The sequence below is a fragment of the Bos mutus genome, chromosome 19, assembly GCF_027580195.1.
Source record: "Bos mutus isolate GX-2022 chromosome 19, NWIPB_WYAK_1.1, whole genome shotgun sequence".
In the NCBI taxonomy this organism is placed as follows: domain Eukaryota; kingdom Metazoa; phylum Chordata; class Mammalia; order Artiodactyla; family Bovidae; genus Bos; species Bos mutus.
This window is the reverse complement of record NC_091635.1, coordinates 39,235,983-39,253,782: the sequence shown is the minus strand read 5'-3', so window position 1 is coordinate 39,253,782 and position 17,800 is coordinate 39,235,983. Positions and strand designations below refer to the sequence as shown.

At 40.2% G+C, this 17,800-nt stretch overlaps 1 protein-coding gene across 4 annotated transcripts in view; it reads right to left on the bottom strand.

Annotated features, from left to right (window-relative positions):
- Positions 1–17,800, bottom strand: part of SMYD4 (SET and MYND domain containing 4) — a 40,064-nt gene that overhangs the window by 8,208 nt on the left and 14,056 nt on the right. For all 4 annotated transcript variants that reach the window (XM_070390253.1, XM_070390250.1, XM_070390251.1 and 1 more), the window contains exons 3-5: positions 16,301–16,445; positions 11,436–11,525; positions 8,895–10,059 (exon numbers count right to left, since the gene is read on the bottom strand). In XM_070390253.1, the coding sequence (XP_070246354.1) occupies positions 8,895–10,059; positions 11,436–11,525; positions 16,301–16,445 (1,400 nt within the window). The remainder of the gene's footprint in view (positions 1–8,894; positions 10,060–11,435; positions 11,526–16,300; positions 16,446–17,800) is intronic.

Genomic DNA, 17,800 nt, shown 5'->3' with positions numbered 1-17,800 from the left:
CACTTGCTCTTATTTTAGCCGTAACTCTAATTGGCATAGCTATTCAGCTTCTCAGCCCACAACAGTCCAGAAACAGAGAACTAATAAGATGCAGGATTTCTGACAACGGCCAAGGAGACGGTGACAGACTGGGGAGGAAGCAGAACTTATACAAGGATAATAGACTTGGGGCAAACAAAAATACTAGCACCACCGAGTTTTACTACAACTGTACATCTGACTTAACCAGAGGCTCTCAGACTCACACCATGCTTGCACGGATTTTTGTGACAGCCATACGTATCAGGAGAATGCACAGTACACACAACCTTGAGTGTACGAAAGGTTTCAACTGCGTTCCGAAGCCTTGGTGTAAGCACGAGCAGATCGTATTTCCAACAAAGCTGGTTGAAATAGGAAAGATACTGGTACTTGAAAGGGAAATTTCAGTTTTCTGGAAAACTGATAAGCCATCACTTAATTGTGATATCACCATATAAGCCAGGAGTCTCAATCTACCAACCACCAAATAATGGGGTGTAGGCACATATGAAATAAAGAAAATATAAACCATCAAGTGAAAATGTTCTAGAAAGGAAAACATTAGCTATAGGGCTAATACTGTCTCTCTGCAGACAATTCTATTACCTGCTGCTGTGGAGAGCCAGAATTAGAACAAGTAAATAAAACTCACAGGGAATCCAAATGACTCCATTTTAGTCAACAGTTCTACACTGTATTGAAATCTTTCATTAGTCCGTCTCCTAAATGCATAACTGATTTTAGTATCCTTCCCCCCGCCTTGTCCAAGGCCTACCTTCTGGTAAATGTGCTAATGAGCAGTGGAAATGCTAAAAGGTAAGGAGGCCGCAGGAAGGAGCAGCACCGGGCACAAACAGTTTGTAGTCTGAATAATCAGCCTCTGCATAATTAAAAGTTGACTTGCATTGCCAACTACTGATAACTGGCAATCTATATTAGAACAGCTGCTAAAATTTTCCCAGAAAAAAATTATCACAATGCCGTGAGTAATGCCAGCTTCGTGAATTATTTATGGATTATCCTCTGACAGAAGTAGGCCCAGCAACTGAGTGGGGTGAGTATTTTATGTCAGAGTTGAATCTCTCTCTAATTATCTCGACAAAATTAAGTATTGATTTTAAAAGTTATTCAATATTTTGCATTAGTCATCTATTAGCAGAGATCAGAGAAAGTGAGAATGTGTAGGTACCTTAAGCAAATCTGTTGACATTTTGTGTACAGAACAAACAAAAAAAAAAAAGAGGGACCGATTCTGTATCTTACGGAAAGGGCAGCTCACTAATATCCTTAGTACACTTAAAATGAGATTCAAGTAAAGAAAAAACATTCATTTATAATACTTTTGGAATATACCTCTCTTGGCAGATATTTTATGAAACTTCATAAAACTTATGGCAGATATTTATGAAATTTCTGTGTAAAACAAGTCATCAAGGATCCCCACGAAAGGTAGATTCCCAGTGGCTGAAGAGTGAAAGGGCAGTGAATTGACCTGAACCTCTGCAGAACTTCATTAATCCCCTTTATGACCTGAACCCAGACACACCATGAATATGCCAGTTTTACCCAGACAGATCTGCACATACGGAAGTCTGGAGTTTCATCGGTGGCCAGTTCTATTCCTTCAAATAAGTGCCAAAGAGAGGTTCCTGAGGAACTATGATTAAATAGGATTTATGCAAAGATAATAACATACATTTTTATAGGTTTTTGTCAAAATCCATCCAAGTTAACACTTTAATCCTTCTTCTGAGCTACTGATGAAACAGCTGCTAATGAAATTCAATGAGAACACTAAACTGGGAGGTGTTGGAACCCCAAAGAAATAATAAAAAGGAATGAAATAAGATTAGAAATATTAGCAGACGGAGACAAAATTAGATTGACTTCAAAAATGAAAGTGAACATTGCTCGTGGGCGTGTTAACTGGTACAACTTTCCTGGAGGGCAATTTTGCAGTATGTATCAAGTGCCTTAAAAAATGCTCTTATCATGTGAACTTTTTTTATTGTTTAAAGAAACGAAATTACAGAAGAAACACATGGGAGTCCGAAAAAATTTACAATCTGAAAATTACAGAGAAAATAACATCATTTATAATACTCTCAGTCAGCTATAAGGTTTTGGAGCATTATATAAGTTTTCTTTCTAGCCCTAAATATGGAATTTTTAACGTAACTAGCAACATGAGAAACTTCACTTTGACTTTGCACTTTCATGCATTGGAGAAGGAAATGGCAACCCACTCCAGTGTTCTTGCCTGGAGAATCCCAGGGACGGGGGAGCCTGGTGGGCTGCCGTCTATGGGGTTGCACAGAGTCGGACACGACTGAAGCAACTTAGCAGCAGCAGCAGCAGCAACATGGTACACATAGTGATTTGTAAGTTACTTCTCTTCACTTAGTATGTCATGGCCATCTCTTTATACTCTAACCTGAGATATATACTATAATTAAAAAAAAAAACAAAGCAACTCTGCCAATCTGATAGGGAAAAAAATGGTTATCTTGCTTAAATTACTAGAGAGAGGTTAGAAATGATCATCTTTATTACTACTTTGATAAAGTGCTTGCTTATGTATATATAAGATTTAACTTATATACCATAAAACTCACCTATTTTAAGTGTAATTCAACAATTTTAAGGAAATTAATCTAAGTTGTGCAACCATTACCGCAATCCAGTTTTAGAACATTTCCATCACTATGTCCATTTGTAAAAGTTGACTTTAAGAGTTGCACAGTTGCTGGAAATGTTCTCATTTTGTCACTCACGTTCTCATTTTTCTTTATGGGTTTTGGGGGGTGGGGAGTGTTAAATCGACAACTATTTCATTTCTTACAATGCTGTGTGCCAACAACTTTGCTTGAGCTCAGCTGAATATTTTTTCTGCTAGTCTTGCCTGGGATTACCTTTAGGATTACAACCATCTGCATGTGGTTTTTTGAGAGGCTAGCCCAGGCTTGTTCACAGTCCACATCATCATTTTAAGAATTAACAATCGCAGCTGCAAGGTCTCTTAAGGCTTAGATTCATTAAGTCACATAACATCACTTCTACTGCACTCCACTGATCAAACTGAGGTTCAGCAGGGGGAAACAGGCTCCACCTCTGGATGGGAGAAAAAGCAGTGTCAAGTTCAAATGGAGTAAACATATAAGGATGGGACCACAGAAATTGTGGTCATGTTTGCAAACAGCCTCCCCTAGAGGCCTGGAGATTCACCTAGTCCTCTCATTATCCGTATCAGAGTAATGACCCCCACAGAGGTTGAGTAACCCGCCCAAGTTCATACTGAGAGTTAGTGGTTAGAGTGAGAGAACAGGAACTCACTGTTCCCCATCCAGCACTCTCATTCCTTCAAGGGCCTCTTTCACCTACATCTGCTATCTTCTTTTCTGATTATAGTGTTTTTGAAATTTGGCATTTAAGTTAAATCTAGCTATCTTCTAATTACCGAAATTTGGTATTATACACTTTAGAAAGCTTCTCTGACCAGCCTAAAATTATGTAAAAATTCACTTATCTTTGTCTAGATATTTTATGGTTTAATTTTTAAATATTTAATTTTTTAACGACTTGAGGAAAGACTCTAATACTTTTGGGGGGCTACCATATCAGTACTATATTGCTTTTAATTATTGTAGCTCAATGCTGATAGGAAATCTAGTAGTACTAAGTCCCTTCAGTACTTTTTACAACAAATAGGCTATTCTTACCCAGTTATTCAAGAAGAACTTTAGGACACTGTCAAAGTTTCAGAAAAATCCAATCGTGATTTCACTGGAAATGGCATTATACTGATTAGGTCAATGCAGGGAAATCAGCATTTTTACATTTTTTAGTCTTTCCTTCTCAGGACATGGCATGTGTCTGCATTTATCCAAGCCTTCTTTTATATCTTTCCAAATTAAAATATCCTTGCATTTCTGGAAGAGATTCTACTTGGTGATATATGATTGTTCCTTTAATAAGCTGCTGGATGTGACATAGCAGTGATTTTTTTTTTTTCAGGGTTTCTGCATCTATATTCACAAGTGAGACTGGTCTATAGTTTTTATTCTGGGCTTTGTAAAATGAGTGGGAAAAGGTACTAGGTTGTACCCATGTCCTGGAAGAGTTTATAATGTATAAAAATGATATAAAGTATCATTATATTTTTTAGATATTTTTATAATGTTTATATTGTATAAAAAGATAAAAATATCTTTCTGTTCCTTGAAAGGTACTTTTTAAAAGGTAGCTAAATGTGTTCCTTAAAAGTTTTAAAGAACTCACATAGAAAAGAGTGGGTCTGGCTTGTTTTTATGGAAATATTTTGATAACTTTTTCAATTTCTTCCATAATCATTGGACTTTTAAAGCATTTTCCTCCCTCTGGAAAAATTTAGGCAATTTCTATTTTTCTACAAAGTTGTCTACTTAGTATTTTCAAATTCAATAATCTAAAGTTGTACTAAATATTTGCTATAAACTTTAAAACAAATTTATATTCTTGGCTAAACCCCTTCATTGTTTCTAATTTGGGGGCGTTTTCCCCTGCTGCTGCTGCTGCTGCTGCTAAGTCGTTTCAGTCGTGTCCGACTCTGTGCGACCCCATGGACGGCAACCCACCAGGCTCCCCCGTCCCTGGGGTTCTCCAGGCAAGAACACTGGAGTGGGTTGCCATTTCCTTCTCCAACGCATGACAGTGAAAAGTGAAAGTGAAGTTGCTCAGTCATGTCCGACCCTCAGCAACCCCATGGACTGCAGCCATCCAGGCTCCTCCGTCCATGGGATTTTCCAGGCAAGAACACTGGAGTGGGGTGCCACTGCCTTGGATTTCTTACTTAGATTTGCCAAACTTCTGTCTCTATCAGGAACCTGTAGACTGTATAGCCTGTGTGCCAAATCCTGCCTGCTGCCTCTTCTTTGTACATATGTGGCCTAAGAATGGCTTTTGCGTTTTTAAAAATCATTTATTTTTATTTTTGGCTGCCCTGGGTCTTCGTTGCTGTGCACGGGGCTTTCTCTAATTGCGGGGTGAGCAGGGGCGACTTTCCAGCTGCAGTGGGAGGGCTTCTCACTGCGGGCACTTCTCTTGCTGCGGTATGTGGGCTCCAGGGCGAGGGCTTCAGCGGTTGCGGCCCACGGGCGTAGCTGTTCCTTGGCATGTGGAATCTTCCAGGACCAGAGATCGAACCCATGTCCCCTGCACTGGCAGGTGGATTCTTAACTAACCACTGGACCATCAGGGGAGTCTGGTGCTTACATTTTTAAGTGGTTCAAAAGAAAATTCTCATGAAATGAAAAATTGTAAGGAATTCAGCGTTCAGCGTCCATAATAAATTTTCATTGGCGCCCAGCCAGGCACATTCATTTGTGTGCTGTTTATCATCGCTTTCATGCTACAAGTGCGGCTGAGTGGCTGCAGAAGAGACCACGTGGTCTGCAAAGCCCGGGCATTTACTACCTGGCCCTTTACAGAGAAAGTTGGCTAAACCCTGGTCTATAGGACACAAGCTTTGATGACTATATCTCTGAATTCCCTGTTTTATTATGTTATCTTGGTTTCTATATCCTTATTTTTAATATATTTGATCAGAGGGGCATATTAAACTTTCTTATAACCATGGAGTTTTTGCCAGTTTCTCCACGTATACTCAGTCACTTTTGTTTTACAGACACAATCTCTATGTTCCTGAGAGCTAAGCTTGATGATACATTTCAGAAAAGTCTTCTTTACAAAAATAAAGTGCCTCTTTGTTTTACTAGATATCTTACCTTGGGTTCTACTGTTTTATATTAATACCCTGATTTGCCTGTGATTCCCGACATGTCTTGCCCAAACACTTCATGTTGTTTCAAGAGTCACTTGGAGGAAGGCACGGCAACCCACTCCAGTGTTCTTGCCTGGACAATCCCATGGACAGAGGAGCCTGGCAGGCTATAATCCATGGGGTCGCAAAGAGTTGGACATAACTGAGCAACTAGTACTTTTTGTAAACAGAATATAGTTGGATTTTAATCTTTTTGACCCATCCTAAAAGATTCATTTAATAGAGTTTAGTCCATTTATATTTACTGTTTAAGACTCATTTTTATAATTTTCCTACCTTTTGCTCTGTGAACTATTTTTTTGAATGTTTCTCATTTCCCTAGAATGAAGGGAAAGGTATACAACCAATTTTAAATTTACTAGAATAATGTTACCACAGTGCGAATATGTGTTTTTAATTTTAAAAATACAGGTATGTTCAAAGAAAGCCATAATCACCCATATTTCCACTTTCAGAATTCATCACTGCTAATTAAGATTTTGGTATTTTTACTTCTAGTGTTGTTTTTGACTAATGTATATACAGTTAAAACATAAGTAAGAATAAATCATGCATAAAATACTAGAACCTCATAGATGAAGACAGAGTCTCCTTTTCCGATCACTTCAGGTGACCAGTATTATGGTACGTATCTAGTCCTTTCTAGTCTTTTTCAGCCACAGAAGATACAAGTGTTCCTGACCATACATATTCTTCCTACCAAAATTCATTCTTAACAACTTGTGAAAAATTTTACCCCAAACTTGCCGTGTAAATAAAAAATTGACTGCAATGCAATACCATGAACAGGGAACAAAAACATTTAGGCGATGACTCTTTGACCATAAGGGGAGGCCAGTGAAGGAGGGCAGGTGGAAAACACGTTCGTCCCTCTGGCTTTGCCATCCTGCCTCAAGGACTCAGCCTGAGTTAGTGGTCGCCACTACTGTTTTTCGCAGACAACAGTTTTCACAGTTTTGCAAGCTACTGACATTTATATCTTTTTTGTATGTTCTACTTAGTATTTTAGAGGCAAGACATAATAGAATCAAGAGGTGGTATCTTTCTGCTGTATAATCTGGAAGCTCTATATACTATTTTTTATATTCAGAAAAACAAAACAAAATGAAAACAGTATTTTTTAAAATGCCAGTGAATGTACCCGAGGGAAAACACAATTCTGGAGAAACACTCAACAGATATATTTTAGAAGGTAGCAATGGCTCAAAGCAGCAAAAGGCAGAGAGGAAAACGGAGACTGGCTTGCAGTGTGATTCTGTTGTATCATGGGATGAGGCCAGTGCTATTTTGGGATGTTTCCTGTGCTTCAGGATGGGGAATTGAGTCCTGCCCCAAAATATGTCCAATGAAATAACTATACACTGTATAACTTGGCAGCTGAATTAAAATTAGAGATAAAAAATATAAACAAAAGGTTGACAGGATTCTACATTACCTCGTGTGAGACAATCAAAAGAGCTAAGCATATATAGTTCAGTGAAGCCACATTTAATATCTGCCTATAAATACTAGGTGTAGATATGACCTCATTCCTCCCCTCCAGAGAGCTAATTAGGAAATTGAGAAAAGTATCCTGAGCTGACTGAATTGAAACACACTGTCTGCTAAAATGGAGATCAAACAACAGAAATGTTGGAAACACCATTTCTTTGCTAATAACAGTATCTGTTGTCAGTACAATCATATTAGAGGTGGCACTCAGGATGCTGGGCACAGGTAACCTCCCCATCTACCTTAACAGCCTCATCTCCAGGGTCTAGTTCAGGAAAACAGGGCTAGGCTAGTCTGTGTCTAGCAATGGCCCTGAGACCAAAGGCAGCCCAAACCCAGATAAGGTAATCCATGTTTGATTAGAAATAGTCATACAGCCCTGGAGAAGGCAATGGCACCCCACTCCAGCACTCTTGCCTGGAAAATCCCATGGACGGAGGAGCCTGGTGGGCTGCAGTCCATGGGGTCGCTAAGAGTCGGACACAACTGAGCGACTTCACTTTCACTTTTCACTTTCATGCATTGGAGAAGGAAATGGCAACCCACTCCAGTGTTCTTGCCTGGAGAATCCCAGGAACGGGGGAGCCTCGTGGGCTGCTGTCCATGGGGTCGTACAGAGTCGGACACGACTGAAGCGACTTAGCAGCAGCAGCAGCAGTCATACAGCCCACTATAGCAGTATTGCCTGAAAAGCTGTGCTGGGCCAGATTCCTCTCTTGGAAATTTAAAACAGAAGAATGGAGGGAAAAATCTGTTGGCTGAAGAGAAGAGATAAGACTAGCTGTGTCACAGGAGTAAGTTAAGATTCTGATACTTTAACTACAGACCCTGCTCCGTCTGCAGTCTTGTTTGTCGTGATTGTTTTGTCTAGATTGTTTGAGCTTTCCTTCACAATAAAAAATTAACAGTGTAGGATTTCCCTGGTGGTCCAGTGGTTAAGGATCTGGCTGCCGATGTAGGAGACATGTTTGATCTCTGATCCAAGAAGATTCCACATGCTCTGTGGCAATTAAGCCTGTGTACCACACCTACTGAGCCCTCGCGCCACAACTACTGAAGCCTATGCACCCTAGAGCCCATGCTCTGCAACAAGAGAAGCCACTATAATGAAAAGCCTCTGCACCACAACTAGAGTAGCCCCTGCTCACTGCAACTAGAGAAAGCCTGTGCACAGCAATGAAGACCCAGCACAATCATAAATAAACAAAATTTAAAATAAAATTACAGTTAAAATTAAAACAAAAATTAACAGTGTAACAGAGTTTTTTTTGGGCAGGGGATAGGATTTTTAACTTTATTTTTAGAAATAAGCACATCAGCTTCACAACTCTGTAATGTTAGGTGAGATTAAACTACCCATTTTACAGATGAGAAAGCTGAGGCAGAGTAGGATCAAAGTAATTTAAAGTCACAGAGCTTCTCGATGGCATAAGCAGAAGACAGCTGTGTGTTCCCTTAAGCCACTGACTTGACTACTGTTCTCTTTTACAGTTCTTTCTCCACTGTAAATGTTAGCTCTATCAAGAACAATATTGTAAGGCAGAATAAAGAGGTTTCCTCTTACCTGTTTGCTGGATGGTCGTTATTGCCTGAGCATTACACTGCAGCTGTAACATGTGTCTCAGCATAGCCACTCCCCAAACACTCAGCTCTGCACACAACACAGGAGGCTCTGCAGCTTTCAGCTTAGTTGGTTTCAGATCTGTTGTGAAGGCCTGTAAACCAGCTGCTTCGAGCTGCCTGCACAATGCAGAAACACTTAGAGCACAGAGGAATTTGTGCTCAGGGCTATGGTTTTCAGTATGGGGTAAAAGGTGGAAGATGGCATTATAATTCCTTTCATATTTCCCATTAATATCACATCCAGGAATTGGGGTCTCAACTGCTTTGTCCTTTTTGTCCCCCTCTCCTCCCAGGTCATATTTGAGTGTCTGCACCGGATTCTTGCTTTCAGGTAAGCAGATGCCCTGGTTACTCATCTCACCACAGAGCTTCTTTGTGACTTTGCCAACATCCTCAAACCTAGCTAAAAGAGTCGACCTCAGGGCAACATGACAAAACAAACCCAGTGTGAGAAGCAGAGCCCCCAGAGAACACTCCACACTATGGTAGCGATCCCAGGCCTGCTGCATACACTCCTGGCTGCAGTACTTGGCATAGCTGCATCCATCACAGGGAACCGGGGCCAGAGTGTGCCTCAGACATCGGTGACAGTGAAGGTCCCCATTGGTAACTTGGATGTCCCACTTGCTCTCCAGGCCACGAGGCCGCAGTGGCACTTCTCCTGGGTTAAGGACACTCACAAAAGCATCCTCTTTCACCAGAAGCTCTCCTGGGAGGATATCTTTTGTGGCAACCAGATAGCGGCCTTTTAAAGGGTCTATATGTAAGCTGACAGAGGACGAGGCACCAGGAATTTGTTCATTCTCTTCCCTTAGGTCCACACCCTCAAAGGTTTTGGTTAGAGCCTCTGGGAAGATTTCTGGGAGATTCTCCTTTTCTTGTACCTTCACTTTCACACGACAGAGGGTTCTCTGCAGAATCTGAAACTGGGAAGCTGAGAGAGTTGGCTTGGCAGCAAAGCTACTTTCAAGATCAATGATGGTCTGGCTTGCCTCCTGTGGTCTCCCCAGGGTCACCAGACACTCTGCCTTACGCAACAGCAGCTTGGGTTGCAGTCTTTCTGGATACCCATGGGTCTGTGCTCTGACGATGTCTTTAAGGCATGTCTAAAAACAGAAAGTAGATTCCCAAATGACCATTAGTCCCCACTCTATAAAATATTCACTTGGAAGTCTTAACAAAAATCTACAAGTGAGTGAAGGATTATTAAAAATAGAGCAACTACAACCCTGTGCTTATTTCTTTAAATCATATTGTACTGTGATCTTTTAGTTTAATGATTAGAAATACATGCTGAAGGTATTATGTTTAACTGTCATTAACTATTTTTGATTCTAAGGAGAAAAGTTTTACAGACAGAAGAGGCATATTATGGTGATTAAGAGGGCATCCCAGTACAGACTCCGCCTCTTACTAGTTGTATGACCTTGTGCAAGTGAATTAGCTTCTCAGTGTTTAAGTTTCCACATCGGAAAAAATGGGGATAATACCTCACAGGATAGAAGTAAAGACAAAAACAAGGTAATATACCTGATGTGTTAAAAAGATGCCTGGAACACAGTATGTGCTTAATATATGGGAATCATTATTGTAAGAAGTAATAATATAGGGAAGACATAAAGGGCTAAATGCTTCACAAGGTCTTCCCATCGCTGCCTTCAGTAGCCCAGGCTTTTCTTGCTGGGGGACTGGAGTTAGATTCTTGCTCTCCTCTTTTGGACCAAAGGGCTTAAGCGTGAACTTGTGATTACTCAGATAGCTCTCTCCCCCACCCCCGCCACTTTTCCAGTTTTGGTTGTGCTGGGTTTTCGTAGCTGCTCAGGTTTTTCTCTAGTTCTGGAGCATAGGGGCTACTCTCTAGTTGCGGTGTGAGGCCTTCTCACTGAGGTGGCTTCTCCTGTTGTGGGGCACAAGCTCTAGGGCTCTCTGGTTTCAGCAGCTGTGGCTTCTGGGCTCTAGAGCATAAACTCAGTAGTTGTGGAGCACGTGGGATCCTCCCTGATCAGGGATCAAACCTGCATCTCCTGAGTTGGCAGACAGATTCTTTACCACTGAGCCACCCGGAAGCCCTACAGGGATATTCTTAAACCTGCTCATCTACTTATTAAAAAAAAATAAATAACCCAAACAAATAAAATAGTTTGCAAACACTTAGAACCTAAAGCATTATTAGCAGTAGCTGTGTGTATCACAATTGATCTTAACAACTGAGCACTGCTGACCCACTGGAGAGAGTCCATGGCCCTGGGGAACGTGCATGTCTCTTTCCTGCCAACCAACACCACCCTACATAATAATCTGTGACAAGTGAAGTGAACTATGAGAAAGAACAAGTTCGGGAGGATATCAATTTGCTTCTGGTTCAACCAGTTGCATAGGGCCCAGTTTTAGTGTTCTGAGGTGGAAGCAAGGATGAAGGTCTAGTCCCCCGGGGAACCCCCTGCAGATCCTCTCCAATCACACCAGGCATTCTGATACTCACTTCATACTGACCCAGGTGGAAGAGGGCTGCAGAGCGATTGGCATAACACAGTGAAATGTCCGTAGAGCTGGGCCCCGAATGCGATACTCCCTGAAGAACAATGAACCGGTTAAGGTATATACATGGAAACTAGCATCTTCAGAGTTTTTTTTTTTTTTTCAGAGAACAGGGGCTCTGCTACAAAACACTGTATACGATTGGGAAAGTTACTGGATCTCTTTGTGCTTCATCTGCTTCATTTTCAAGTACCTTAGAGCAGAGCTGAGAAGATTAGGTGAGGAAATAAATATGTGAAGCACTTTGAAGCCAGCAGCTTCAGACACAGGGTCGGCCACAAGACCACACTCAAGGTAAACAAAAACTGAGGAGTATAACCTGGCACATAACAAAGTGTGAGGAGAGCAAACAGAAAGTCACACAAGAAGAAACACTAATGATACGTGGGAAACAATTCCTAGACAGATAGTCAAATACATGAAAATGAAAGCAGACAAAGGCTGCTTTTTTCTACCACCAAATTGGCAAGGAATAATCATAAAGGTGGCGTCTCCAATCACTGGAGAAAAGATTGGGATTATTCAATGAAAGTACTGGGACAAGTAGCCACTGAGGAAAAATAAAGTTGGTTCTCAACAGATGATAAAACTTTCATTAGGATAAATTCCCAATGGATCAAAACCTTAATGTGAAAACTAAAACTGTAAGAGCACTAGAACAGTCCAAAGTGATGCTGGAGTGAGAAATACCTTTCTAATTATGACACAAAACCCAGAAGTCATAAAAGGTTAATAAATGTGGTCACATAAAAATAAAAAATTTCTGTGGAGCAAAAACCAGTATCAAAAGACAAACATTGAACTGGAAAAAAATATTTGCAACTCCTATTATAGGCAAAGAGCTCATTTCTTTATGAACAGTCCTACAGATCAATAAGATGACAAGCAATAATTTAGTAGGAAAATAAGCAAATGATAGGAACAATTCTCACGGGAAACATAAACGGCCCTTAAACAAATGGAACATGCTCAACCTCATTCATAATCAGCAAAATGCAAATTAAAACTCTGCTGAGATGCTATTTTTCACTTATCAGATCGGCAAAGAGAAGTAAAATTGATAGGATACTCTGCAGGCATAGGAATGAGATACACTTTGTCTACATGGCTAGTGGGAATGTAAACTAGTTGCATGACTACTGAGGCGATTCAGCAATACATATATCTCTTAATATATACGTGCTGAGGCTTTCCAGTTGGTTAGTGGTAAAGAATCCACCTGCTGACGCAGGGGACGCATGAGACACAGGTTTGATTCGTGGGTCGGGAAGATCCCCTGGAGCAGGAGATGGCACCCCACTCCAGTGCTCTTGCCTGGAAAATCCCATGGGCAGAGGAGACTAGCGGGCTACAGTCCATGGGGCCACAAAGGCTCAGACACGACTGAGCATATACACTATATTTATATATGTATCTGTATCTCCACTGACCCAGCAATTCCTCTCCTAGGGATTAATCCTACAGATATAATCTCTTATCCTACACATATATGCAAAATAACATACATGAAAGGCTTCTCATCACAGAATTGTTTGAAGTAACAAAAGATAGGAAACAAATATTGATCTAGAAGACACTAATAAATTAACATTACATCCATACAAAGCAACAGAAGTGCAAAAACTGCAGTGCTTAACAGTGTGTGCAAAATTTTATTTACATAAAAAGAGTGCATGTGTGCAGGGGTGGCAGATTACTTGTATTTATTTGTGTTTGGTGAGGTACCTCTGGAAAAATACCTTTTAACAGCATCAGTGCTACTCACTTCTGGAGATGGAAACCAGGTGGCTGGGGAACAAAGGAAGCAGACGGCACTGTATATTCTTGCACCTTTAAAATTCTAGCTATGTAAGCACATTTCCTATGCCAGAATAAATAGGTAAAATAATGATAGTAATACCATAATAATCAGTATTGCTTAGGATATAGAGAAATGAACATCCCATGTTCTGGTGGAAGGGGAGTAACTAGCTTTTTCCTGGAGAAAGATTTAGCATCAAGTGCCAAAGGCCTAAAAAAAAAAAATTACATTCAATTGACCCAGCAATTGCCCTTCAAGGAATTTATCCTGAGGAAATAATCAGGTGTGTACAAATATTTACATAGAAAGATGCTTCTTGCAGCTTTATGATACCAAACAACCTGCCAACATTAGGAGATGTTAAATCAAGTATAGTTCTCTGTAATGGAACACTAAGCCAGCCGTAAAAAATCATGTTCTAGCGGAAAATTTAATAACATGAGAAAACGGTCACAATAAATTGTTGAGGGGAAAAAAAGGTTACAAAACACTAAGTACAGCATTATCACAATTTTGTACAAGAAAAACATATTTTCAGAGGAAAAAGAGGCTGGCTGGATGTAAGCAAAAATGTTAACAGTGCTTATCACTGGTTATGGGATTTTTTTCTTACTCTTTATGCTTCTCTGTATTTTCCAAGTAAACATATATTACATTTACAGTCAGACAAAAATAACAAATAGTATTTCAAAAAAGAAAGAAAATAGCAACTCTATGGGAAAACGGCAAAGTACTATAATCACCAAAATACTAGCTTCATGAAAATAGGAAGGCTCATCTCCCTCTGCATTCAGAACAAATCTTAATTTTTCATCTGATTTTACTTTTTTTAGTTTATTTTCCTTGAACAACTTCCCTGTGATCACATTTATGACACGTATGCATGCAGCTGAAGAAAGATTAGCTCTGAAAAAGAACTATTAAGGCATTTATCAGTGATCATTACATCTAGTGGGTTTTAGTTCTTCGGCAATCACTAACACGTTATTCAGATAAATACTTTCTTGTAGCATCATAAAGCAGAGCTTTTATCAATTTTAGAAGATACTGCTGTTAGTCTGATAGCTGGAAAACTAATTCCAAACTTTAAGCATCGGTCTGTTTAAGATGCAGAGTAGGGGGTACCCACTTCAAAAGCACTGGCTTCCCTGATAGCTCAGTTGGTAAAGAATCTGCCTGCAATGCAAGAGACTCCGGTTCCATTCCTGGGTCAGAAAGATCTGCTGGAGAAGGGATAGGCTACCCACTCCAGTATTCTGGCTTGGAGAATTTCATGGACTGTATAGTCCATGGGGTCATAAAAAGTTGGACATGACAGAGTGACTTTCACTTTCACTTAAATTGCACACTAACTATAAATTGCACACTAACTATTTCAATAGACAAGGTTCACAGACCTGATTCAAGGGATTGATACATTCTTGCTTTAAACCCATATTTATTGCTAAAAAATTATGGAAGGAAGTCTCTCAGGAATTTTTTTCAAGTTCCTACTCTGGAAGCCTTCTCATACTGTTCATGGGGTTCTCATGAACAGTAGATCACAATAAACTGGAAAATTCTTCAAGAGATGGGAATATCAGACCACCATACCTACCTCCTGAGAAATCTGTATGCAGGTCAAGAAGCAACAGTTAGAACCAGACATGGAACAACAGACTGGTTCCAAATAGGGAAAGGAGTACGTCACCCTGCTTATTTAACTTATATGCAGAGTACATCATGCGAAATGCTGGGTTGGATGAAGCACAAGCTGGAATCAAGACTGCCGGGAGAAATATCAATAACCTTAGATACACAGGTGACGCCACTCTTATGGCAGAAAGCAAAGAAGAACTAAAGAGCCTCTTGATGAAAGTGAAAGACGAGAGTGAAAAGCTGGCTTAAAACTCAACATACAAAAAAACGAAGGTCATGGCATTTGGTCCCATCATTTTATGGCAAATAGATGGGGAAACAATGAAAACAATGAGAGACGATTTTTTTGGGCTCCAAAATCAATGCAGATGATGACTGCAGCCGTGAAATTAAAAGACGCTTGCCCCTTGAAGAAAAGCTATGATCAACCTAGACAGCATATTAAAAATCAGAGACTTTGCCAACAAAGGTCTATCTAGTCAAAGCTATGATTTTTCCAGTAGTCATGTGTGGATGGGAGAGTTGGACCATAAAGAAAGCTGAGCGCTGAAGAATTGATGCTTTTGAACTGTGGTGTTGGAGAAGACTCTTGAGAGTCCATTGGACTGTGAGGAGATCAAGCCAGTTGATCCTAAAGGAAATCAGTCCTGAATATTCATTGGAAGGACTGATGCTGAAGCGAAACTCCAATACATTGGCCACCTGATGCGAAGAACTGACTCCTTGGAAAAGACCCTGATGCTGGGTAAGATTGAAGGCAAGAGGAGAAGGGGACAATGGAGGATGAGATGGTTGGATGGTATCGCCGACTTGATGGACATGAGTTTGAGCAAGCTCTAGGAGTTGGTGATGGACAGGGAAGCCTGGCATGCTGCAGTCCATGGGGTCGCAAAGAGTCGGATATGACTGAGCAACTGAACTGAAATGAACCTTAATCAAAGTTACACTGGCTATAAGCTAACCTGGTGGCTAGCCCCCAAATCCAACTTCTCTCTAAATTGGGACTATCACACACTAACAGCCTCATCGGTTATTCAGACAAAAAAGGGCACACAATTCAGTGAGAGCTGATAGACACGGGTGAGGGAGGCCAAGGCGTCCAGTAAGGCTTGCTACACTTGTGCCTGAGGGAATACGTGAAGAGAAGTTTCTTGGTGGAATTTAGGACATATAATACAAACTCTCCTTTGTTTCAGAATATGAACAGAAACAGAGTTGTACCAGTTTTCTTTTTCAAATCCAATCCAGAATTAATAGACAAAGTTACTAGTGGCTATACCACTTGGCAAGAACGGTTCTGTCTTTTGAAGAAATATGCACTGTTGGATGGTTGAGACAGCTCCTCCTGCTTGGCTGGGGGTGGGTCTTACCTTAGAGTACAGCACTGCGGCTCCCATATAATCCTTCGCCTGAAATTTTTGGTTTCCTTTTTCTCTGTAGAAAAGGGAAGCGTCGGGGTCTTTTCCAACAAGGTAACCTCCAGAAAGCCTTTTTAAAAACATCTCATCCTCAGGTCTTCACGAAGAAAGAAAAAACAACAATGACAAAAAAAAAAAAAAGCACAGACTTGTTATTTCAAGGAAAATGAACGACTGCACCTGAAACAGGAGTGAGTGCCTATGAAACACTGGGACGCAAGAGGTTGGATGCGTTATGTAACGTGACTGGGGAAACCAGCTTCGGTCTCAGAGACAAAGGGACTAGAATTTCTATTTAGAGGACAGAATACAATTTATTTATTTGTTTTGGGGCTGTGCTGGGTCTTCACTGCGGCGCAAGGGCTCTAGAGCACATGGGCTCAGTGAGCCCACATCACGTGGGACCTTTTAGTTCCCCCGGCAGGGATTGAACTTGAGTCCCCTACACTGGAAGACAGATGCTTAACCACTGGACTTCCAGGGAAGTCCCGTACACTTTTTATTCTATATCTCATAATTACTGGCCAATAAACCATTCCTTGGATTAATGCATTATACAGAAGTTTGGGTGTGGAGAATGACATAATACACCAGAGTCTGTACTAAGACGTAGTCTCCACCTAAACTTTATTGAAAATACCTGGGTGAACAGCTGACAGAGGGGAGAGAGGGAGGAAGGGAGAGAGTGAGAAGAGGGAGGGGGAGAGAAGCCTGAAGAAGAGGAAGAGAGGAGATGAATCATAAAGTTAGTGTAATGAACTGTGAACATCTGGAGAATCTGAAAGAAGGGTGCTGCACAGCAATTCTTTACCTTATTTTTGCAAGAAAATCTGAAATTGTTTCAGTCTGCCAAGTGTTTAAAAGTAAGTATATGAATTTTCTAATATAGAAATATACAAACATACACCTTTCTTCCAATAAAGAAAAATAGTATAGAATAACCTAGCCTATGCTCTGACTATACAGTGCAATGAAACAAAATATGAACAGAATGGGAACTAAAAATCCTCTTAAGCAACTCTTGGGTTAAAGGGGAAATCAAAGTCAAAACTGCAGAATGTTCAGAAAACTATTTTTCAAATTTTTGTTTACAAAGATCTACCATAAGAAATACCTTTCACGTTGCGATTCAGTGTGATGCATCTGTGTATATCCGGAAATTTCACAAAACATTATCTTTCATTTAATGTCAAATATGGTTTTATTAATATTTAAACACAATATAAAAAAAAAAACTCAAAATAAATAACAGAGAAAGAAAAATAAGGAAAGATTTTATTTAATTCAGAAGGTGTGCCTGCCTGTTCAAAATTTATTCCAGTCCAGAAAATCTGAGGACAATAACCCACGCATATCTGATACACACAGATCCTATTCTTTGTTCTATTTGTTTTTGTGTTGTTTTAAATTAGGTTAAATCTGCAAATCCTATCCAAACAAAAAAGTTGTGAT